The 26,487-nt window shown below is 40.5% G+C and overlaps 2 protein-coding genes across 2 annotated transcripts in view; one reads left to right on the forward strand and one right to left on the reverse strand.

Moving 5' to 3' along the window:
• Positions 1 to 72: 72 nt before the first annotated feature.
• On the forward strand, positions 73 to 3,384 carry nkiras2 (NFKB inhibitor interacting Ras-like 2). Its single transcript, XM_083897057.1, has 4 exons — positions 73 to 112; positions 821 to 943; positions 1,611 to 1,852; positions 2,242 to 3,384. Exons 2-4 carry the CDS (start codon positions 850 to 852, stop codon positions 2,482 to 2,484), a joined length of 579 nt encoding a protein of 192 aa, XP_083753183.1. The 5' UTR covers positions 73 to 112; positions 821 to 849; the 3' UTR covers positions 2,485 to 3,384.
• A 7,096-nt stretch (positions 3,385 to 10,480) lies between these two features.
• Positions 10,481 to 26,487, reverse strand: part of znf385c (zinc finger protein 385C) — a gene marked incomplete at its 3' end in the record, with an annotated part of 168,071 nt that continues 152,064 nt past the window's right edge. Inside the window, exons 5-10 of the mRNA XM_083896122.1 lie at positions 24,470 to 24,677; positions 17,064 to 17,435; positions 16,731 to 16,918; positions 14,919 to 15,017; positions 13,048 to 13,137; positions 10,481 to 10,711 (exon numbers count right to left, since the gene is read on the reverse strand). Of these exons, the coding sequence (XP_083752248.1) occupies positions 10,481 to 10,711; positions 13,048 to 13,137; positions 14,919 to 15,017; positions 16,731 to 16,918; positions 17,064 to 17,435; positions 24,470 to 24,677 (1,188 nt within the window). The remainder of the gene's footprint in view (positions 10,712 to 13,047; positions 13,138 to 14,918; positions 15,018 to 16,730; positions 16,919 to 17,063; positions 17,436 to 24,469; positions 24,678 to 26,487) is intronic.

A 26,487-nucleotide genomic window follows, 5' to 3' on the forward strand; every position in this document is an offset into this window, starting at 1 on the left:
TTGTGTAGGGGGGCGGGGCCGTATTACTGCAGTCCATACGTCATCTGTAAACAGGAAGTCGTCCGCTCGGTTAGGAGAGTCGCTACCCTGGAATGAAAATATACTTCACACAGTAGGTGATAATCAAATAAACACGTGTATTCCCACAGGTCACAGGGAACAACGTATTTTATTTTATTTTAATCATGTCAGCTGCAGTCGAATACGTTACGTTCACGCAGCATAGACGGTTCGAAGTGAGTTCCGGCTAATGCTAAGCTAATGACTACAGTAAACTCAGTACGTCTGTACTCGATTATTTTTCAGCAAAACACCTTTTTAATGATGTCTCATATGTTTGCTAACAAACCACTTCTTATAATCACCATGGGTAGTGTGTCCAACAGATCAAATAAGTGCAATGTAAGGCAATGTCAAGCAACCACAATGAAAGGAAATATTTCGCTCATAGTTAGATAGAAAGACGACAATTTTTGATTTATTGTGTTGCAACAGCACTGTATATCTGTCTGTTTGAATATAAAATTCAGGAAGCATAAAAGATCATGCACAGTATACAAAATGTAACAATAAAACAAGGCAAATATATAGTGTAAATATTAGACAAGAAACAGGAATGTACTATAGGGTAAAGTGGAAGCAGATGGATGGATGTGCATTTCTCCTTTAAAATGTTACATGGACTCCTCTGTACATTATGCCGTTGCCTCTGATGCCAGCCTTAAAATGTCAAAGAAATAATGACATTTCAGTACAAAAAGCTGAACAGTTGGGAACACTGACTCAGCAAATTATATATTAAAGTTTTCTGTCTATTCAGATCTCCAGAGCTGAGAGAGAAAGTGAGCCATGGGTAAAAGCTGTAAGGTGGTCGTGTGTGGCCAAGGTGGAGTTGGTAAAACGGCTGTTTTGGAGCAACTACTGTATGCCAACCATGTTGCAGGTATATTTTTAATCTTATTATTTTGTATTTATTATAAAGTGAAAGTGGAAAGGGACAGCAAAGCAGAACACAGTTGTTTTGAACAGCACATACAGACATGTAGATTTTGGTGTAATTAGAATGATTTCTTTGTGATTGAGGTGAATAATCTGCACACATTATACAGCTCGTTAGATGTCTTGTAAAAACTTGTAATCACAGTAATTGTGAAAGCTATTGAAAATGCAAATTGTGTTAATTAAACACAAGATAATTACAATACATAATCAACCTGCTAATGAAGGTGGATCCTAGAGAGCTATAAACATTTGTTTTAATCTTCAGTTCAGTTCAGGTTTTACTCAGCTAACTCACTGTTGAATCAGTGTCAGCCAGTCAAATTCAGTGCTTCTATCAGACAGGTACTTGTTAAACTCTAAACAGGTTACAAGCATGTTAGGATTAACAACAAGCTTTGGGTGATAAAACACTTGCAAAAGGCCATTTTCCACATTCTTTATTCACTGAAACCTTCTGCCATGAAAAACACAATTCAGTTTAAATGCAATCATGCTTGTATATTAGTTGTTTCCAGTGGGGAAATGCAATATATATTAAGAGTGTATCAACTACACAAGTGATGGTCCCAATATTAAGTATATGACACCATGTCTTTATTAATTGACAGGTTCAGAGCCCATGGAGACTCTGGAGGACATCTACATCGGCTCCATAGAGACTGATCGTGGAACTCGTGAGCAGGTGCGCTTCTATGACACCCGTGGTCTCAGAGACGGGATGGAGTTTCCTCGACACTACTACACTTTTGCAGATGGCTTTGTTCTCGTTTACAGCGTTGATAGCAAAGAGTCCTTTAAGCGAATGGAGGCACTCAAAAAGGACATAGACCGTCACAGGGACAAGAAAGAGGTGAGGACTGAATGTAGTGATATGCTTAGTTTAGGAGTAAATCAGTATGACAAAAAAACTATTTCGACCCTAAAATAATTAGCCCATTACACATTTTTTTTACTTTGTATTTGTAATTTTAACATTTCTATTTAACTATATTTGATTAACACCTTAAATATATTATTAATGAGTGAATGAAAGTTTAAATGAGAATGAAGATGTCCAACTATATTGTTCCTGTTTTGTTTATTATTGTATCATTATCTGCCTTTTTTGTTGCTATTTATTAATTAATAATTAAAAAAATTCTTACCTCAGAATTGTTGTTTCCTACTACTTTATCTTTAGATATGCACATGTGTTGAGATGCAGTGATGCCAAACTAACGTGATGCTCCTCATCCACAGGTGACCATTGTTGTGCTGGGTAACAAACTGGACAAGCAGGATGAAAGAAGAGTTGACTCTAACTATGCCCAGAACTGGGCGAAGAACGAGAAGGTCCGCCTGTGGGAGGTGTCGGTGGTCGACCGACGCACGCTTATTGAACCCTTTGTCTACCTGGCCAGCAAAATGACCCAGCCACAGAGCAAGTCCACCTTCCCTCTCAGTCGTAACAAGAACAAGGGAAGTGGTTCAACGGACAGTTAACTGATCAAATGCTGTCATAACATCTAGTGGGGGAGGAAAAAGGGAGAAAAAGTGTGAAAGGGAATCATGTTTTACTAAAGAAGAAGATTTGTTATCATGAAGGACTGTGATGAAAGAAAAGGCAGAATGAATGTGTGGATATGTATATACAGTGAGCACTGTTGGTATAACATTCATATTTTATGTTCTGGTGAATTGCTTACTATCTTAAATGGTGATTGCTTGATTTTAATGTGCCATATTAGCAACAAAATTCACAATCACATGGTGTTTTTGTTTGTCACTTCTACTGACAATCAACATTTGATCTCAGTTCATACAGTACAAAGATTTAAGCTTAAGATTTGTTTGTGCTCACTGTTTAGATAAATTGGGACTCACCACATTTTGCACACACACAGACTGAATCATTGGTTTCAAATGTTATGTAAATATTAGATCACACACAAATGCTGAATTTTGTGATAATTGTGAAAGCTGGGTTATTATTTGGGTCTGGAGATTTGTTACAGTCAACACAGTTTATATATATTTATATATACTGTATATGTACTCACTGTTGGATGTTGTAGAGTGGATGTTTGGCATTCTTTATGGCCTGTACACACTCCGAGTTGTAATATGGGATAAAAAAAGATATGTTCAGATGAAAGGCAGTTTCTGCAGGCTCAGGTGCTACTTCTTCTTGCTACACTCATAGAGACCTGGGGGCACATTATAATTAATAAAATGTCACATGTCACACATTATAAGTTACTGTCACTGCTGAAGTCAAAGTGGGTCATTTTAAAGTAAACTATAAAATAAAACACACAAGAACAAATCAGACGTTCACTGACCTGTGCATTCCAGGAAAATGTGTTGCTATAATCTTGAATACATATATTTGTGCCACATTCTATTAACTATTCTATTATTCTATTAAGTTTCATTGTTTTTTTTGGGGGGGGGGGTTGAATATGAACCAATCGGGTTTCAATATGCTTAAAATGTGCTCACTTGATGTTTGTTTGCATGTTTTGTGAACAAATTAAAGGACAATATTTTTTTTGCACCTAATCAGAGTGGCAGTTACATCTTATGCTGTAGTTTGCTTCATGGCCAGTAGATGTCGCTGATCTCTCAGTGAAACACTGTGGTGGTGTCATTATCTGTTTTCTCTGCAGTCTACAACAATCTGTTAAAAAAGTGATTCGAATTTGATAATTAAATTGCATCTAAAGTCACTAATTTCCTGCAAGATACCAACACCTACATATCGAGTATATATAATAATATTAGTTATATGTTGTGCACATTTTAGTTTGAAAGGGGTTAGAAATGATTTGCAATCATCTCAACTGTCCAGGGTGTACCCCGCCTATAGGCACAGAACCGCCCGCGACCCTCCAGTGGAGGATAAAGCGGTAGATAAGGGATGGATGGATGGATGGATGTGTTCACCCCCCTCTAGTGGACAAAGTGAAGAATTACTACTACTTCTGCTTTAGAAGTCAAATCCACTTGTAAACTACTTTTCTTTACCATTTGCCTATGTATAAGAATTCTGACAACATTATTAGACCACCAACCAAAGCGGCCCTAAATTCTAACATTGGTAATAATCAAAATAATGTTAGATGCTTCTATAATACACCAGTATGTAGACGCTCTTTAACCACAATAATATTTGAAATGCTAAATATAATTATTATTGACAACAATACATTTTTAAATATACTGTTTAAAAAAAAAAAGAAGTAGAAATTAATAGCTTGATTAATTTATGGTTCAGAGAATTCGAGTATAAAAAGGTGAATTCAGTTTGTTGTTTACAAAATAAATAAAAATAACATCTTTAGTTTTAAACACAAGTTTTTGAAAGATTTAAAAAAATATGGTGGTCTAATACTGTACATTTGTACAAAACCTAATGGAACAAACTTTAAGAACAGAATCAGGAAGTAAACTAAACTGCCGTTTGTTTCTCGAATATTTATAACACATATAACATATTAAGGCTCACTCTTCCTCACTCACTGTCACAGTCAGCAGCACCTGAAGAGAAATGTGGGGATGTGATGACTGACACCAAAAACATCAATCCAATCTTCACGGTATCCATGGTGCTCTGCTCATTTACAGGAACCATTTCTGCAAATTGAGGAGAAAAACTGCTGGAGCATAAATCATATGTTTGGCAGTGCAAAATTCTCATTTACAAATTGTTGTACAAGCTCAGGAATTTTTTGAAAAAAAAAAAAAAAAAAAAAGGGTCAGACACAATCAGAGACGTTCCAGTGGAGGAGATGATCTGGTATTTCCACAGGGGTGTGATGACTGTAGAGGTTAATGCAGGTTAATGAGAAAAACCTCAAGTGGAACATTTATGAAATAATATTGTGCTCTCTCTAAGTTTCCCCAGAGGCTCCTTTCGTGTAAAAAAATCTCATTTCAATCAGTTTCTTTTTAATGACTAAACTGACCCAGTGCACTGACGCTACATTCGATCTATAACTTTACACACTGTTGGTAATTGTATGTCCCTTGGAATATACTCCTGTTAGGTGTCAACATGTTCCCGTGTCAGAGCCTTTTTTGCGTAATGGCCACGTTTGGTTTGAACCCAACAGAAAAAGACAAAATGTGAAATCATAGGAACATGATAGAACAAGGTCATTAATCACTTTCCTGTGTGATTTATGATCAGCCTTCTTCCTCTAAACTGCACTGACCACAGAAGAGAGATTTCCACTTGTTTGTCACAGTCGCAGCAAGATGTCCTTGTGTTGTTCCCAGTAATACTTCTTCACTGTTGTATGGCAGCATGTCTCACGAGTGCAACTGAGCATTAAGCTCTCCCAGGAGGCCTGGGAAACAGATAACCTTATACCATCCCTTGTTTTTTCTTTTTTCTTCTGTGTGTGTGTGTGTGTGTGTGTGTGTGCAGAAAAAAAATAGACTTCAACCCCATAAGCTGCAGCATTGACCCTCTTTTCACGGTTCCCATCACGGAGCGGAAGTATATCAAAACAATTCCACACAGCAGTGAACACAAGAGTTTAAATGGCAGTGCCACCTTTATTCTCCGTGTTATCACGTTGTTCTCCCCCCCTCCCCCTCCCCCTGTAGGATGGAAATATCAGCTGCCCTTAAGCCATCAGTTACATCAAATGTTAGTTGTCATGCTGGCTGCCCACGAGCATCTGAGACAGATCATTTGTCCTGAAGGCACAGGGTGATTTAATCTGGGCTAAGTCAAGCTGAAGGCGTTTCTGAACCGTGCAAAAAAGGAATCCAATAGTTTCTTGCTTAGAGTTTATGCTAAAACCACTTTGCGTGTCTGTGCTCGGGAGACGTTGACCCATTTGTCTCCCACCAGTCCACAATCTAAGTTCAATAAAGGGCTAAATAAAACTAGCTCATCTCTGTTAAAAACTGTTAAACTAGCTCATCTCTTTACACCTCATTGTGCAGTTTTACACAGGCACAGCTTTATTGATGTCTTTATTTGGCAGAGTTGTATTTCTAATTAACAAATGAACGGTAAAGCTTTGTATTTACATTGTTTTTTTTTCTTCAAATGTATTTAAAATATTTTTTCTTTTTACAGTATATACATTTTGTATGAACAACAACACGTGTGGCATGTATGCTGATGCTAAATGTATAATAAATACATCATAAATAAATGTATTCTTTACTGCAAAATGCCTGTCTTAACTAGCCCCAAACTGAACCAGTTCCTGAGAAATTAGGTCCTGCCTCCTCATTGGAACCAGGTTTTGGTCTCCATGAAGATAAACAGATAATTGTTTTGCATTCTTAAATAAATGCCAAACCTTAACTCTAAAACCAGGTCTTAATCTTCCAAACGCTGATTGTAGATGTGTGGATCAGCCAAAATGTCCCCTCACAAGGTCAAAATGTCCTCACAAAGATAGGTTTGTTTGACAATATTAGTCCACACAGCCTATACAAAAGACCTACACACACATACACACTGGAGTTTTAAGTGGCGGTGGTGCCTGACCACTGCAGCTGGAGATAAGGGAGTCACCTTCTCCACTCAGGGCGATCAGATAAGATAAATGCAGAGGAAACACCAGTGCCACAGCTTAGCAAGGTCATCGTGTCCTTCTGTCCAATCATCAGCTTTTGTTTGTAACTCCCAGGGATCCGATGGTCTTTCCTTTGATTGGCACCACGGGGGCCTCTGGACTTGATGTCGATCTTATCTGCTGTTCACGCAAAAGTAAATGGGCTGGTGAAAAACGACCCGAGGCGATGCGAGAAAAACCATCTAACGGCTCGAGTTGAACTGGAAAATTAATACAACGCGATTATCTGATGTGATAAGATGAAAGCACAGAGTCACACTTGATCAGGGACAGACGATCCTGTTATTTTAAAGATATTTAAAGGCCTGTGTTTCATGGCAAAATGAGGATATATTTAGTATCAAATCCTTGGAGAAGACAATGAACGCCTCTAAACCACATCAAAACCAGGTACAAAACTCAAACATTTCCCCATTTCTTTTGTTTTTTTAAACAGCAGTAGCTTATCTACACTATGTTCTTGTCACAAATTGTTTCACGAAATAGCTGGAAATCCGGCTGTGATTTTCCACAGGAACAGAAGCTGTGATGCCGAGAAGTGACCTGCAGCAGACCTGCACGCTGCAAACTCCACAACATGCATCGCGTCTTTTACAGAATATGAAAGCAGGACATTTGCTGACTCAGAGACAGCGCTCAGCTTTAATGAACGGATTAAAAAGCGAGTACATTGTGTGAAGCGCGTCTTCATGAATCATTCATGTTTGTCGCTGTTTATTCATTAGTTAACATCTTCCTGAATTTCCTGTTGTTTCCAACCCACGCACGTATTTGTTTCTTGGTGCTCAAACAGACACAGGCAGACAAAATAACAACATTTTACAAGTTCTAAAAGCTTTATTTTTCCAAAATCCATCACTTGTCCTCTCTAATGTACAGCACTGTACGTTTTTTGTGTGTCAATCCATCCATGTGTACAGTGTTTCCTGCTCTCTCGAGCTGTGGAGGGATACCCTGAATGGATGGTCATGTTAGCATTTGCTTAACCTGTCACCCCTGAGAAGGCCTGGCTAATGTGACTTTAGGATGTTCTCTAAAAGAAAGGCCTTGAATAATGCTATTATTAATTCAGACACCATCAACAAGGAAGAAAAATAAAAAGCTAAAAATAAAAAAAAGTTTTAAATATTTTCTCTTAGACTTTAAAAAAACATATTTGTAAAACCATGTAAATAAACAAAAATAAAACAAACAGAAAGCATTTTTTCCCCCTTTTCCCTGCTTGTCATAAAGAGCTTACAATAACATAATCTACTCTTGTCTATGATAGTTCATTGTGATACAGATAACATTAACATCTCTGATAAAAATTTTCTATAGTTACTCTATGATTTCTACATATAATTTGCCCTCTCTAGATTCTTTATTTTAAGAAAAGTATCGCTTCTTTAGGTCTCAGAGTTCCCGATGAGTGACTGAAACAAACAAACAGAACAGTGACGTTTAAAGGCTGGTTGGTTCACTGAGTATCGTGACTGGGGAGAATCACATCGGTTATGGCGACCGCTTACCGAGAAAGACTTAAGGGGGTTCCTTTAAACAGAAAAGCACATATTATGATGAAATGGATGAAATACAAGTACTGCGTGGCAATTACAGGGTGTTTACGACAGATGGCACTGCTGCATCACAGACAACTACACGTATTGCACAATGAGAAATGCATAGGATTTGTTCCATTACTGCAATTTTTTACGACAAACATGATTTGGTACGAGCGATGACAGGAGGAGAGGGTGGGGGAGGAGGATGCATGCGTTTCCCGTCCTTATGAGACCTTTCCAGCAGTCCATTTTGGCAGACGGTGCACTGACATCCACATGGTGAGAGGGTGAGTGAGTGAGTGAGTGAGGGGGAAGAGACAGCACAAGGGCCCGAACAGCGAAATGACAGTCGATGTTGCACTTGTGACACTTGTCCCAAACACTTGTCTCTGACGTGCCGTTGTTTTGCTCAGTAGAAGTCAAGAAGTTCTCCTGCTTTGCGCAATGTCATGTGGCACCGAAGCTCTCGCTCTATCGCTGCTCATAAGCTATTAAACGGCTCAGCCCGGAGTCAAAACACGTGAGCGTCGAGCGTCAAGGGCAGCACCATCAGGACAGCGCATCCTTCCAAATGACCTGTTGCTGACAATTCAGATTTGACCCTTGGCTACGTTTGAAAAGTACATATACATCATTATTATTATTATTGTTATTACGTTTAGTGTAGACAACGATAAAGCCACAGACGCACTGAAAACACAGTATAAACATAAACATACCAAATGTATTGCTTTAAATGTGAGACTTAGTCTTAGTCGTGGATAAACAAAAAAAAAGAAAAAAGAAAAAAGAAAAGTGATCATTCTCACCTGATTGTTCATTTTTCTCTCACACTGTAATTGACATGGGATTGTAAAAACATACATCTAGAGGGTAAAAAGGTGAACATCAACACACTTTTCATTGCTTTTCTAAGTAAATCAGTTTAAGGTGCTTTTTTAATGTGGTTGCCATGGCACTGTTCTTTTTCTCCCTCCCACGCAGTATGCAGACACTGCAATGTGATGTCAATCAAGTGGCCTGCTGGCTGAGCAGCCTCCCCACCCACTGCCATCCAAAACTTTTCACTAAGCTCTGAAATCCCATTATGTCTTCAAGTTATCCGCTGTGTTTTTCATGAAGTGTGCGTGTGTGTATGTTGGGGTGTGTGTGTGTGTGTGTGTGTGGGCTGTTCCTAATCATCTCGTGCTGAGATAACGTCAGAGAAAATCAAGGGCAGCAGCGAGGTGATGGCGGCAGGGTGAAAGAAGCGGGGAGAAAAAAGACAAAGAGCAGTCACGAGGGAGGGGAGAGGTGATGCAGTGTTAAGACATCCAGAGCTGCACAAATGTTTTCATGCTTCAAGCTTTTTTCGGGGGAGGCCACCATGTTTGAGCTGCAGCTCCCGATGCACTGGACCAAAAAAAGTTTGACGATTTGCAAATTGAAACAAAGTCAAGTTGACAAGCTGACCTTTTATGGTGCGTAATGAGTGCGTAAACCTGGTGGATACAGAAAAGGAAAATCTGGAGAGGTATGACTGTGTCTGTGACTCAGAAAGGGAGGAAGAAAAGAGGGGGGAGACGTTTTTCTCAGGGCTCGGGGGAAACTTACAGAGAAGGCTGGAGCTACAAAATGGTGCTTAAGCATTATGGCTATACAGTATGCAGTTATAGACCCACATACCATCCACAAAGAAGACACATATGTGTCCTTTACAGTTTTTTTTTTGTTTGTTTTTTTTCTAAAGAGAAGCTGTACTTAAACGAGTTGTTTGATAATGCTCATATCTGGGATTATTTCCAGATTATCCTGCAAATTTGTATCAACAAACGCTTGGCTCGTCCGCTCGTACAGAAGTAAACAGTTTCAGCTCAGGTAAACGACCTACGCACGGTGTTGTTGTTTTTTTTATTAACCCGGCCCAAAACCAATAAGTTAAAAACATTTTTGAAAGAGCATCAAGTAAAGGGACCTTATTTTGTGGCAACCACACTAAACATACAACTAGACTATATTTGTTCTCTAATAAATTACGCGTTTATATCCATAATCCAAACCATGTTGACCCATGAAATGGCTATAAAAGTGACCTCTGTCTCTGTGCGCCAGTCACTGCCTGGAGGCCTGTGTTGCTCTGTAGGTCACGATCAGAGGAGCAGAAAGAAGGCATGACAGGGGATCTTGGCCTTTTACGATAGGAACAGCTCTTTTGGGCCTCATGGCCGACTGAGCATCAGGACTTGTGCACTGTTTCCATCTTAAGTCAGGCGTGCTGCATAGTTTGTGTGTGGCCTTTTCACGTGGGTCACACTTAAGTCGGGCCTGGGGTTTTCGGGGTAAGGGGACAAGGGGAGGAGCTCAAACTGGAGTTTAGTAAGGGGAGAAGATGATGGGTGTGTGTGTGGCCCGCAGTGGCCCCGGGGCAGGCCGAAACAGTGCGGGGCCCAGGAAGGGGGTCTGGATGAAGGTGGTGGTGCCCACTGGGTGGCGCAGGGCCAGTGGGTTAGTTGCCAATGTGCACAGAGTTGGCGGGGTGAGGGGACTGGGCAGGAAGCCAGTTGTCAAGCTCTTGGTCAGCTGCTTCTGCAAGGCCAGTTTGGTCTGGAGAAGACAGGAGGGTGGAGTGGTGAGAAGTGAGAGAAGAACATAGTGATGGTGCAGCATGTTTACAGGGCAAACATGTCTCCCAAACTCATGGCTAGAGGTCGACCAATATGTTTTTTTTTTTTTAATGGTAACTGTGAGCAGCTGATGGCAGATAACCAATGCTGTTTCAGGGTCTCTGCAGGTTTCAACAAGTCAAATTTAAGACTTTTTAAGACTTTTTTAAGACCATAATGAATACAATTTGAGACCCATTTCAAATCTGGTAAAAAAGTACAAAAGACATGAAGGAAAATTGGAGCCACAAATCGTTGAACTTGCAATTCGGCTTAGCTGTGGGCTTTCATTAAGTTTTTTCCGCTGCTATGCTAAGCTGTAACACACAGCGGCGCTCGCACAGCACACTAGCTAGTGCTGGTGCTTGATAAAATCTCACTGGGCAGCACAGGTGGCCTTCTTTAGTTCTGTGTTGTAGTTATGTTATTGCATTCTCAAATATAGAAACATTTCAAAGCGAGACTGACGTTTATGCACGTTTTAAATAAAAGTAACGTTAACAGATATTTAAGAACTTGTATTTAAGAACTTTTAGGAGATTTTAGGAGAATTTAAGACATTTTTAAAAAGCCTTAAATCCAATAATTTGAATTTAAGGCTTTTTAAAACTTTTTAAGACCACGCGGATACCCTGTGTTTTTTTGGCCCATATATTTAGCTGATTTCCTGTTTTTCTTTTTAATGATAACACATAATACAATACTTCAGTTATTGAACAACACTAATGCTCTGTCTCTCCATCCTACACTGCAGTGCAATTACCCTGCAGTATTTTTAATAAAAAATATAAACTAAACAACTAAACTAAATTTGTGATTTAAAAAAACTAAAAAAAAACTATCTAGAAAAATTAAAATTTTAGTAACTTGGAAACTACATTTTAAGTTCCCGAGAGCAAAAAATGTGGCTGATTAATAAATTACAACTAACCAATGACAATTATTTAAAAAAATAGCAAGGCAATGAATCAGTCTACCTCTACTCATGGCACTTGTTTGCACACATAGCTGCGTTAGAGGAATACACATTCATACTGAATCAGAGAGAACTGGATTCCTGAGAGCTTGTTGCATGATCACTCATCAGACATACAGTATATATATATACAGTATATATAATAAGCTAATGCTGGGATTACAGTATGGACACACTTCAGGGCTTAAAGGGTTACATGGCAGACATTCACTCCAAAGCTCTGGAGATATTAAAAGGATAGTTCAGATTTTATGCCATAATCACTGGATCATGCACATGCACAGCTCAGATGAGATTTGTATCGAACCAAACCTTCATAAAGTTTCCTCTAAAAAAAAAACCACACATTCCAACAAATTACACAGCTCCGGTGTCTTAAAAAATCAATACTCACCCCCTGTAAACTCTAAAGTTGGGTTTAATGGTGGGAAGTGTGTGATAAATAGAGCACTTTTGTGTCACACACATTATTAGCTCCCTGAAGCATATTTACAAATGTATGGGTACGACTGTAATGGTTAGACGTTTAGTAAACAGTAAAATGTTTAACTGTATTTAATCTCTCTGTGTATTTAACCAGAAGTATTTGTTTATGGCTTTAATAACATGTTGTACTGCTGACTATTAATTGATGCTGCCTGAATACTTAAAATACAGTTAAAGTAAATAAACAATCATAATAATAATAATGATAAATACCAGATAATTAGAGAGTGCTTGTGAGCGAAAGATGAAGAAACCTCAGCAACTAACTTAGCCTAAATATCTCTTTTATACTGATACGTAATGATTTATTTGAAATTCATGTTTAATAAATGTAATATTTTCTTCTTGGGTGTCTCAGTACACATATTGTAAACCAAATTCTGCCTGACTGCAGCTGCTGTAGGGAAAGACAAAGAATAAATATTCAATCGTTTCAGTTTTGTTTAGGAAAAACCACTGTTTGGTTTCTTTTAGCGTGACATCGTTGACTCTAAATGTTACAGCATCTGTGATGTTTGGCCGCTGCTGCTGAAGAGAAGGCAAAAGCGGATTAACGTTTCTCGCTGAAAGTCACACTGCAAGTCATATTTAAACCGTTTGTGTACAAGCTCGCACATTTGACGCTCAAAATATATGTAAAAAGAGGAATATATTACATCTCCTACATGGCAACACACAAAATCTGAACCATCACTTTAATATAAACATGATTTTTTTCTCTTCTTTATCTCTGCTCACTCCCCCTGACCCTGGTCAGGCCTAAAGTTCTCGCCCTCCAATCGAAAACCCCAGACTCAGCCTCTCCTGCCACTGACCTGCGAGGAGAGGGTGGTGAGGTTGTAATGGCTGAAAGTTTTCTTCATGGCCGACACAGCCAAGCCTGCATAGCCACTCCATCTCACGTTCTGTAGGATGGAGGAGGAAGAGGGTCAGGAAAAGGAGGAGGAGGAGGAGATGGGGAGGTGTGTATATGGCAGTAGCAGAGAAGTGATTAATCTCGAGTGCTGATTCAGGCTGTTGTTGTCAGAGCTGGTCAGTGGGGGACTATTTTAGACCTGTCTCAAGGGAAGAGGACTCATAGAGTACAACCTGTGTGTTTAACCTTTTTGACAGTACAGACCAATAAGCATGCTGCCTCACCAAGGCACAGACACCCCTGAGATCTCTATGTGTGTGTGTGTGTACTACAACTCTGGAGAAGGGGTCAAACAAGTAATCAAGTTAAACTGTAAGATAAACTGAATTTATTCCAGTTACAACTTTTGGGTCACACTTTGTGCATACGCATGTGTGCAAAGGTCCTCTACGGTCTGTGTGATCTAAATTTCATCATCCACTCATTTATTGGTGAACCCTACACAGGCAAATGCGTAGACAACCTCCAGTTTGTGGAACACGCAAACCGACACTTTCCCCGTCCAGTTGGTGGCGCGATTTGGTCTTGGTTAAAGGACTCGTTGACCGGACGGTAACCATGGAAACTTGCTTGAGGTTATGAGAGGAAGTCCACTAGTACCCACACAACAGTGGTGATTGCTCTAAGACAGCAAGGGAAGCTCAGCTTCCTCTAAAATGTCAAAATCAACTATGTACTGTGTTGTATTTACTTCAATATTAATCAATCATCGATTAGAATGTGTCACTATAGTTGGTTCAGAATCAGCTGCTTATCACCGATAACGAATCGCCTTACGTGATTTTCGTATTCCCAAAGCAGCCTCCGCATTAAAACTATTACTGTTCTCTATTTTTCACTGCAGTGTGCTCGACCGTGATTGGACAAATGCGACGAAAGCGTCACTTCCACGGAAGCTCAGCTTCTCTGGGAGTCAATGGAGAAGTGGGTCGGGCGCTGACGCTGGGATTCTGCATGAGGAACTGTCTGAAAGGCGGAACTTTTGATTGACATCTACGACAGTGGAGCCTTTTCTGCAAAGTGTAGACCAATAGCTGGTCATTGTGTGTTATTTGCTCGGTGATGCACTGTAAAAAGAAAAAGTTTCAAAAAGTCAAAATTTCAAGGCAACTTACTGCAATCAATTTTTGAGTTTACAGCCCAGCAAAAGATCTGAAGTTTTTAAATAGTTCCATCAACTAACTTACAAGTTTGTCTTATTTTGTTAGACGAAATTGTAAGTTAGTGTGCCAACTCAAAATTCTGTTTTCAAACAGATTGGCTTACTAATCTTGCTCTGAAACTTTTTAAAAACTCGAGATCTTTTGATGGGCTGTAAACTCATAAATTGATTGCAGTAAATTGCCTTGAAATTGTGAGTTTTCTCAACTTTTTATTTTTTTTACAGTGCATAGACCATTTTCATGTGTACATATACAAACACTGTGGTAGCATTTCAGTTTTACATAATTATCACATTTCCTTGTTCTGGTTGTTCGTTTGCAGAATTGCTGAGGAACTCAGCACTCAAACAATGCAAGGAAATGCAAATGAGGCTGATTTACAGATTATGGAATGCCAGTACACATGCGTGGGATGCTTCATTGACACATTAAATATGAATGAAACGTGGGGAATTTATGCATTTGTGGAAAATGCGACGCGGTCACTACGACCTGGCTCCAAGTATGAATGAAACCGCAGGCATGTACGCGCGCTTGCGTATGTGAGGGACAGTACACAGTTCCATGGCAGTGTTTTGTTCGTCAGTGTCTTTATGCTACGACTTACCGCTAAGCTTGAGCTTGGCAGGCTCTTGGTGTGGGGGGTAAACTTGGGTTTGGGTGGTTTTCCGGCCAGCCGATCCTTGTGCCTTCTGCTATTCATGTGCTGCAGACACCAGCGGGAAGGAAACAACATTATTATGAGCCGACAGGCTTCTGTTGTAGCACACTGGAACAACTTAAAATGTTTGATTCTGAGTGAAGTGCACAGAAACTACATCACTCTCTTCCACTGACACAGTATCTAGTTCTTCATTACGTATTACGTATACCACATATTACTATCAGGCTGATATATATATATATATCCTCCTGGCCTTTAAACATAAATATGGGTGGAATGCATTTAAGGCATGAAGGCACAAAAACAACCTGGGTGCTCACACATGCCAACACGACCTGTATCTGTCTCTCAAATGTAGTATTTACTGAACATGAATATAAGAAAAATGACTTCCCAAACCTTATCTGATGCCAATGTAACTTGAAAATTAAATACAAGAGGCATTAATAGTTTGCAATAATGAGTGGCAAATAAATCCCCGCTCAGTGCAGAGCTTTGCAGTCACTTTTAGCGTTAGATGATATCTGTGTAATGTGGAAAAATAGCCCCGCTGGTTAAATGGCCTCTGCACACGCAACCTGGCTTCACTCATGCGGCTGTAAATTAAATGGCTGCTTTTATTTAAGTGCACACAACCAATCCTCAATCAATTTAATGTTAAACTGGTCTCTTGGATTAAGTTAACGGTGTTTAAAATAACATAATTTTTTGCCAGATTTGTAATTGAGACATTACAGATCATTCTGGGCTATAAGTTCAGTGTGTAATGTCTGTGTAAAGCCTGGATAATCACCATGTATGTGCAGGCAGTTGTGCTTTCTGATTAATTCCGTGGCCACATCCTCTGCCTGTGGAGGTGAGGTAATTATATGCATCATTTTCCGCTACTGTCTGATGTGATCTGGCCTGAGAGCTTTTCCCTGCACAGTCAACAGTGCCACTGCCCCCCTTTTGAACAAAATCCTATCAGGTGAGCGACACTCTCAGTCAGTAAGGCTGAACAAATCTGCAGGACGTCTCCAAGCTGCCGCTTTCCTCCTCGTCTTTCATATCATGCAACACATTACGGGTGAGAAATATCAGATCACATATCGTCGTTCTTGTTTTCTTTCCTTCAACGTGTCTTCTGTGGTGCTTAAATGTAATAAGTGACCCATTAGGGTTGATACACTGCCACATACACATTACTGTCTATTTCTTTGTCCACTCAGTCAGATCAAACCAGCTATTATGTGCGTGAAATAACTCCACATCTATTCTTTCTTCCATCTTGAAACTCGACACTTTCTGTTTTACAATAGCATGTGACTTTATCCACAATGTAAATCATTGTTAAGTCTAAACATCTGACGTCCAAACTGATTTTTTTTTTGTTCATTATGTACAGCTACAAAAACGGTGATCCATGAAAAAGTGGACTGCACCTTAGAGGGAATCACTGAAGCAATGAAAATTAAAGTAGTGCTTAGACAAGGTGATAAGGAGATGAAATATACAGAAATATGGGCAACTAGGGAAAAGCTCAACGTTCCAATACTGGATACAAAAGAAGAGGAAGAAGTGAGAGGAAAAATAAAGGCTGTAGCTAATAATTGTGCATACTTTTTTTCAATATTGGAAAATGCTACGGAAATATGAAATGACAACGTGATGAAAACCTGACATTAATTAGGGGGATACAGGTTAAGGGGAGCTTTATATTTGAAACTTGAATGCTCATTGATAAATACCATAATACAAAAGTTATTTTTTTACCTGGCTCAGCTGGGTCTCAGAGTTCACAAAGATTTCACACACTTCACACTGGAAGTTCTTGCTGGGCACCCCGACGCTGCCTTTGCTGCCAAGTCGCTTGCTCTTACACCCAGCACGAGCTGCCACCACCTTGCCTCTGCGTCGTGGCAGAACACTGTGACCTTCCAGCATCAGTTTGTGCTTTGTACCTGGTGGAGAAAAGCAAAGCATTGACAGGTCTTTTGTGGCTGAAAATGAAAATTATCCTACGCCCCCCCCCCCCCCATTCCTAAAATATATCCCCAACCAACCATCAATTACAAGAGGAAAAAGCCTTCAATGAAAAAGTTGTACCACTGTTATGTGCTTCCATTTGGGAGACGGAGTTGACTGTCACTTTACAAACAGGACAATGGAGGTGAGCTTTGCTTTTCTTGGGCTCCTTGTCCTCATCTGTAAGTGGCTCTCCATTTGTGCTCGATGTGTCTGCATGGTTGCCTGACTCAGTCGTCAGGCCTGTGGCCTCAGCGGCCTCTGGTGCTTCTGTGGCGCTGGTGTCTGACGCAGTTTCAAAGAGCTGTGAGGAAGGTGAAATTTCCTCAGGAGGGGAAAAGGTGACCAACTCAACCGAGGAAACCTCTGATACTGGCGTCAGCGTCACTGAACTCCTGGGATTCTCCTCGATTTTCACCTCCAAGTTGGCTGGTTCCGGATCACTTTGAAGACCTGCGTTTAAAAAAGAGAGAATATGGTAGAACATCAGCAAACTGTGGTTCAGTTAACGCTACCTTGTAATGTCTGTGAAGGTTCTTACAGTTTTTCTCGATGGTTTACACACATTTTCTGAAAGCATGCCTCATGCTCTCAGAACTCTACACACAAATCCAAAAAACACACACACAATGGGCAAAACCCCTCAATTCTCCTGCAAAATGAAACTTTACATTCAAAACAATGTTATTTCTTCTGAAAACTGTATTTTGTTTTTAAATGACACAAACCATCAAATGAATAGACATTTATGAGAATCAGTTGAACAGTTATGTAGTGTTTTGAAAAAAGTGTGTTTTACAACTGCGATTTGAGTGTAAAGCAGGAATTGTGCTTGTAGTTTAGAAGAGTTGGTTCAGGGGGTTAATGCATGAGTTACATGTTGTGGTCATTGTGTCTCAAGTACCAGTATTTGTATGTAAACAATTGAGAAAAACTGTAATCATCCTGGTCATAGTCATCTTCAGTAGTTAGCTGAAGACCGACTGGACTCATCCAAGAGGTTTTTCCAGTTCTGACCAACTCTTGGACAAAAACAGGCTCTGAGCGAGACAGGTTTCCAGAATTCAGAGACTAAATAATTTTTTCCATCAACTGGCCTCTTCGATGAAAGGTGAAACTTAACTCAAGTCTAGTTGCCTACTGATCATATACAATATAGTGTAGTATAGTATATAAAGTAGGCCCACAATCATACTTTGCAAGTCCACTTTGGTCCGCATGACGTAAATGTCTACGTTTGTCCATGTCTGCAACTATATATAGACCCTGTGTGGATATACGTGGCCACTGCACCATTTTTGTGACTGTGCATGCGCTATGTTCTACCAAATATTCCATTCTAGTTTTTAACAACCATGGATGCCTGCTTCAAAGAAAAGATATGCAAGGAGGTCACACCTGTACAGTGCCCACACCTGCACAGCCCATTGACAAATGGGACAAAGCCCTGGTGAGAAACTGCGGCTACTATAACAGTAAAATAGAGGCAACATTATGAGAGTTATTATATAATAACACTCTTGATTTTGAACCTGTGGGTTCACGTGAAAACAAATATATATATATATATTGAACCCACAGACTCAGTCCAATATAAACAAGCCACAACAAAAGTCACTTGAGTTCTATCCCCTTCACCCCATCGCCCTCCCAAGAGAGACACACACTTCACACCAGAGAACCGTGTGCGACACTCACTGAATGTCTCTATTTCACTTTGTTCACTTTCTCTCTGAACACACACACACACACACACACACACACACACACACACACACACACACACACACACACACACACACACACACACACACACACACACACACACACACACACACACACACACACACACACACACACACACACTCCATTGATTTTCCCTTTTGCGTCCCAGAGTAAATTCATTATTGGAGATAAGGGTGTTCCTTTCTCATTCCCCTAAAGAAAAAGAGCCTATATAGGAGCAAGATTAGACCGTCCCCTCGCTGTAATGAGAGTGACCCTGGAGGAATTTGCGCTGCTCTGTTGGTGGAGCAGGCGCAGGTATGATCCTGAGCTTATGTGAAAGATAGGGCCACCTGAGAAGTCCCCAGAGGAGAGTGATACTCATCTGTGGAGTTAGTAGGAATCTTACAGAGGAAGACAAGGTGGCTGATGGAAACCAAAGACCTCTAGATATCAAACTGCTTGTGATATAAAGCACCTCTTTCAGTCGAGTGGAGAAGCATTCCAGATATCAATGTAAGGTTATTTTCTTTTTTCATTCAAAAGTAACAGAACAGCAACAACAAAGACCAACAGTTACAGTACATTGTTTACACACAAATACTGGTATTTGAGACACAATGACCACAACAGGTAACTCATGCACCAACCCCATGAACCAACTCTGCTAAACTACAAGCACAATTCCTGCTTTACACTCAAATTGCAGTTCTAAAACACACTTTTTTCAAAACACTACACACAATTCTTTGCATTTGGCACAATTTTCATGAAGAAAAATACATTGAGCACATCAGTGTTAAACTGGTTCTTATAAATGTCTATTCATATGATGGTTTGTGTGTGTCATTTGAAAACAAAACTTTGAGTCTTTGAGAAGAAATAACATTGTTTTGAATGTAAAGTTTCATTTTGCAGGAGAATTGAGGGGTTTTGCCAATTGTGTGTGTTTTTGGATTTGTGTGTAGAGTTCTGCGAGCATGAGGCAAGCTTTCAGAAAATGTGTGTAAACAATTGAGAAAAACTGTAATCCCCAGTAAAATTTGGTTATTTATAAAGCTGCACTACTTCCTACTCTAAGGAAATTTCTATCTCAGAAATGTGTAATTTACTTAATTATTAAATAAGTTATTTATCATCTTTGTATTTTTGATTGTTGTTTAGACTAAAACCTTAACCTCAGGGTGACACCATGTTTTAATATGTATGCATCTTACTTTACAACATGATATGGTTCATCAGATAATAGTGAAAAATAATAGATTGATGAAAATGAAGACTACCCTGCCCTAACATCCACTCTGATAACAGACACAACTAGTCAGAGACCGGCATATTGGCAGTCCCAGCAGGGCCTCAGTGGAGTGGAGATACATTACATAAAACGATAGATGTTGTGATCGATGTTCTGCAGGCTATCATCAGTTTAATCCATGATCAAACAGTCCAATTAACCCTGACAGGCTTTTACAGTGTAAACACATCTGAAGAGATCTCAATCCAACAGACCAATCCTCTGTGAACGTCACCCGCAGCCTGGACGCTGGACTCATTACGCACACATTCACACACACACACACACAGGAAGACACTTGGTTTAACAGGCAAGAGCTGATCGAACGCAGCCTCAACAGCATAAACAACTTCCTGGAGGGAAAATATCATTGCTTTAAATCATCATTACTGGGATGACAGACAGACAGAGTTCCCACAACGGCCTGAGTCAATCGGAGGTGGAGGTGATTGATGCTTGTTACGGCTGATGCAGGTCCTCCCTCTGGCTGCTCTCTCACTTCCATCCATTCTGTCCCTTCTGTCTCTTTGCTTGGACATTTTTATAATCATCGATCTTTGTGTGATAAATCATTTCCCTACTCATTCTTGTCTACCCTCCATTATATGTCTTTACAAAAGACGAACACTTTACATTTGCAAAGTACATTTCCCCATTGCAAGCTTGTCTCCTAAAACGTACATTATGTACACAACTAAAGAGAATTCTCAGTTATATTTCTTAAAGTAAAATATTTTATGAACCAAATGCGAATATCAATATATGCATACTTTTGGCCGTAGACAGAGGAGTGTGAAAGCACGGCCTGGAGGGGCAGACCCCTTCCCAGACAAAGAGATCTGAAAGGGATGTTCCCCAGGTATTAATGTATAGGTCTGGTCATGCTCTACACACGAGTGTTTGTGTGTAGAGCATTAGAGATTGACCTTTTCTTTGCAAAGAAAATAAAAGCTTGTCGGCCGGCAGAAGTCTCTATTTCATTCTTCACCAGGAGCAGAGAGAATTTCCACAACAGTACCCACACTGACTAGTTAAAACTAATTTTGGGGCATTAGTATAATGAATAATGTTGAGTATTCTCATTCATGTAGAGGTTGTGCTCATACTCTTTGTGTGTATGGCCTTGTTTATCACATTGCTATTGAACTTTAATATTCTGCTATTATTCATATTTAATCTGGTTTATTCCAGCAGAAAGTTCTCCTGTTTCCTCCCACAGTTCAAAGACATGCAGATTTGAGGATTAGGCAAATTGGACAGTAAAATTGACAGAAGGTGTGAGAATGGATGTTTCTTTGTTTATGTGGGCCTCTGATGGACTATGGTGACCTGTCCAGTGTGAACCCCGCCTTTCACCCTATGTCAGCTGAGATTGGCACCAGCACCCCCCGTGACCCTCATGTGGAGGATAAGTAAAGGATATGAGTGGTTCATTCCAATATGGCAGTGACCCAGTGTATTTGGAAATTGTATTTGTATTTGGATGTATGTGAAGTGAATGGTAGTGGCTTCTTCATCAGTAAGGATTTTAATGGAGCTGAAGCTGCTGACCTCGTGTCTCCAGGGTGAGTTTGTTTACTCCGTACCGACAGGTGTGTTATTGGCTCTTGATGGCAGACAATGTGAGCGTTCGCGTCAGACAACTCCCCACCGGCTTTTTAGTTTCATGGCAGACATAACTCATTTCATAGTGTGTTAATTTGGAACACTTTTCCATTACAGGTTGGCATTGTCGTGCATGCTACCACTGGCTCGCACTGCTGCTTTTCAATTTCACATCAGGACAATCGCACAATTGGGCTTATTAAAGATTGTTCCTCCTCACAAAATTGTTGCGGACCTGCAGAATTATTCACAGCATAAAAATCTAGCGCTCACTTACTTTCTCTCTCTTCACTGACCCCTCCTCCTTCACGCTCCCTCCCTCTCTTATTCCCTCTCCTCTCCGTCTGCCTACTTCATTCATTTCGTCTTATCTTCCATTTTCAGCTCATCATCTCATTTAGCCTGCCGCTAGTTCCCTCTTTCAGGGCTCTCCTTTGCAACAGCGAAATATTAAAATGAGATTTGATGAGAGCGTTATCAGGCTCCCAGTCTTTTGTCCACTTTCTCCTTTCTGAAGGAGACTCTTAGTGCTCAAGGGGGAAAAAGTGTGCATGTGTGTATGAACACACTCATATGTCTATGGGAAGATAAAGTACAACCTGTCTCTCTTTTCTGCCCCAAACCTTTACATCTCTTTTCTGATATTTCAACGAGCATCCAAGAGCATTTTGAAATTCTGTCTAGATAGCGATCCTCTCCAGGGCAGGGGGAAGTGGGGAGGGGGAGATAAAGTAGGAAGGAAAATGTTTTGTCGCTCATGTCACCTTGGATGAATAAATGAAAAGTGTGGACCCAGATGAGTGCAACATGAGAAGGTAAATGGGCTCACTCTGCAGTGCCATCGGAGCGTTTGCTCTGAGCTTGGGTTGCAGGCCCGGAGAAGTGTGCTGAAAGAAAAACCATTGCACTGTTTTTCTTTTATCACGAGTCAAAATGCCTTTTCACAGCAGAAATGCAAAAACATTTCAGCTTCTTGCAGAAGAAGATGGCGCTTTCGATTGTTTTTCAACTTTCAGTTTGACAGACACTTAGGGTGAAAACACACCAATACACTCCCTCAAATCTCTTCCACTCAGAGGTGCAATGCTGCCCTCCACAGTTCAAAGTAAGGATGAGCCAATACGATAAAGAAAGATCTAGTACAATCCAAAAAATCCTAAATATCGCATGCTTCACTATGCACAGACTTTAAAAATGTAAATTAAAAAACAGCAAGAGCATTTCAGCTCTTGCTGGTTTGTCATATTGAGGGCTGTTCATTTCTGCTTTATAGAAGAATAATATTTGTTACACAGATGGAGAATTATATCTTTGAAATTGGCATACATGAGTTACAGTTTCATTAGTTTGTGATATCGGAATCAATAGATACTCGAGCTTGTGATATAGGTATTGGACACAAAAAAGTGGTATTGTGCCATCCCTAGTTCGCAGTTCTTTATCACAGTTCTTCTCATCCTCTCGTCTCCTCAGTTTCCTCCGTCTTTGTGCAGTTCAGAGCTCTTCTTTGCCACAGTTTAAAGTTCTTCAATGCAACTCAAAGTTCTCCACTCAGTCTCTTTATTACAGATCCATATTCTCCTTAATTTGCAACCTCCTTCCTTAATCCTTCTGGATTCTCCTCAAAGCACCTCTCATTTCCGTTCCATTGTTCTTCTTCTAATACACTGAGAGGTGAGAAGCTGCCCTCCACGGTTCAAAGTTCTTCATCACCATTCAAGGTTATTCCATGCAGTTCTCCATCCAATGCTCCCCATCTCCCCCATCCTCTCAAAGTTCACACATATTTTCTTTTACCTCTTTTTCTTCACCACGGTTCCTTCATTGGTCCTTTCTCTTGTTCCATATCAGCACAGTTCGTCTGCACTGTTCTAAGTTCCTCAACAAAATGAACAAACAAAAGGCCCCTTATAGACCAGTTGCTTGAAGAAAACAAAAAACTGCCTCAATCGCAAGGTAACGATTCCTCTCATTACTGAATAATGACTTCATCATGAAAAATAAAGTATGTTTGATTATCTCAGGATTTCTCTCAACACTTTCACTTACTGTCTGGATGTTTTCCAAAAGATTTCACTGGCTAATCCACAAAGCCCCAAAGTATCTGTCTAGTTAGAACTACCTTGTCCCTTCTCTTTAGCTTCATTGAAAACCTACTTATTTTGATCAGAAGGCTGCAGACAGTGGTAAGGCGGGCTGTTCTGTTTCATCTCCCACTCCTCTTGCCACTGTCTCACTGCATTATCCTTACAGACACTAACACATTCATCCTCAGCCAGTGAAGTGCATGTCTCTCCTGCACAAAGACACAGGCCCTGGCTCTGTATTCACCCTGTCTGAGACGGAAAAAGAGAGCAGGAGGGTTCCACAGAGGTTCCCGGACGATTTCAACTAGCCCTTTTATTCATACAGTACCTTTTGCTCTCAGACATCCCACAATCCCCCAGCTTTGGAGTGTCACCGTTCATTACAAGGCAGAGGGACAGAGAGTCAGGTCAGATAAGTTTTTGGGGGTATGATGTGGGTGAAAAGTGCTGAGGTTTGACTTCACAGTAAGACAGAGAGGGAACAGGAGGGAGAAGCAGTGAAGGAAAAGGTGAACAGAAGACCTAATCCCAAAGTGTAGGGCAGTGAAGCAGATGGACAGTGATAAGTGAGGCAAAGACATGGAGGAGGAGGATGGAAGCAGTCAATGATGTGAGGACAGGACTGGGGGAGAGGTTATGGAAAGATGAAATGGCGTAGAAGATGGAATTAGAGGAACCAAAGCATGAGACAGTAGAGTGATCATCAAGAAGATGGAGAGAGGCAGAGGACAATCTCTCGTTGATGATTTCTTTCCCGCGTCTGTCTCTTTATGTACCTGTTCCCTCCACTAAGCTCGTATCCATGAGGGCAGGGAGAGCAGCTTCGGTCGGGGACGTCTTGCTCCTGTCCCGGTCTCGGTCTCTGTCTCGATCTCTCCCGGTGCACGAGGCCTCGCCAGTTCGCCGCTGCCTGTTCTTCTGGGCCTCTATGGCTTTGAGTTTCCGTGTGTGCTTGTGGCCCTTATAGTGGGCTTCTGCTTGGTTCTGCAGAGGGTGGAAAAAAAAGAGAGAGAAACACGGATTTAGGGGGACAAGCAGAAATGACTCATTGCATTATCTGCTGGTAAAGGGACTGGAGCCCACGTGCGGGAAATGTTAAAATGCACGCTTGAATATTCGCTCTCTTGCAGGCATGCACAGACTGCAAGGAGGCGAGTCTGTTTCCTCCTGATAACAGCGTTTGCCACATTGGGAGGCCAGAGGTATAATTGCATGTGTAATGTGTAACAAGAGAGAGGATCCCATCTCCACAACCGCACTATTGATTTGCACCGTCAGAATCGGCCACTGGAAATCAGAGGACACATGTGAATGTGCACAACCAGTGACACACAAGCTCACATACATGAATCACATGCAGAACACATTTTTGATTGAGTGCGACGCAGTAATAACCACTCCAATTCCCCACCGAGCACATTGCAATTTAACATTCACATTTGCATCATTCTCACGGTCCTGCTCAATCCGAGAACAAAGCTCCCGTTGTCAGAGCAAACACTGGTACAGAGAAATGGTAGAGAAATCAATACAGAGATTACTCATTTAAAGTTAATACAATCTCCGGGGATTAGTTCTCATCAGCTCCTGGTTGAGGGGAGGAGCAGCAGAGTGTGTACACAGGGGGAAAATATACTAACTCAACTCTAATTTGCCCAAAGAACTGCAGGAAAAACTGAAAACAGATAAGATATAGCCTTTTCTCCCTGTGTGTTTTGACAAGCGGATGCAAGGTAAGGTTCAGCCAATCCACCAGGAGCTCTCATCCACGTTTACCACCTCCAGAAATTAATCAGGCAAATCCTCAGACACCAGAAGAACTCCAGTAAAGATACCTTCTTTGCTTTGAAGGACTCCTGAGTGAGGAATAAATACACCGAGAAGTGACAAAGAGACTGGCAAACACTGAGAGCCTTTCACATTAGGAGCAAAATGTGGATTTCTCTCGCAACCTGAGCAACAAAACATGAAGTGCAATAAGCAATAAAAACAACGCTTATTGAGCTGCATTTGCAATATGAGGTTACAGGCGAACACACACACAGTCTGGTTTCTATGACTTCAGAGGACATTACATTAATCTTCTACTGGCCTAATCCTACACATATCCTAACCATACAATATGTCTTCACTTTAAATTATAATAATTTACATTATGAATGATAATAATGTGACTGTGTAAACAGATTTATGTCCCCACAACACGAGTAATACCTGAAACACACACACATAGTGTAGGTTTGTGCAGCTATTCTTCTTAGGACACAGCACTGACTTATCCCTAACCTTAACCATAACTTTTTAACCGTTTTTATGACCGTCATCTGGATATATTTCGATTTTATGGGTGTAGAATTGTCAAAATATGTCCAGTGAGTGAGTGCTTCTGCCCATTTATCCAAGATAATGTTCACTTTTCGATATCTGGCAGTTATTTAAAGGTGCATCATGTAATAAATCTAAAGCAACTGGCCATAAAATCCTCCTAATATGTCACAGAGACTCAGGAATAATGTTCATATAACAAACTGAACTCACCAACAACAACAGTACAGACAAAATATTTGCATAAAAAAAAATATTTTACAGACTGCAAATCAGTTTTGGCATGTGGCGCCACCTACCGCCGTCTACCAATCATTGCAGTCAGTAGAGTCTCAGCTGCCGAGCAACCACGGGTTGCCAGTTATGTCAGAAAAACGAAACCTAAAAGACCTCAGTATTTAGAATGTGAATGTAGTAACCGTTTTTGGCCACATTCTTACATATGGCACCTTTAACCGCTTAGGAATCA

The sequence above is a fragment of the Microchirus variegatus genome (genome assembly GCF_963457635.1).
Source record: "Microchirus variegatus genome assembly, chromosome: 10".
Taxonomy (NCBI): domain Eukaryota; kingdom Metazoa; phylum Chordata; class Actinopteri; order Pleuronectiformes; family Soleidae; genus Microchirus; species Microchirus variegatus.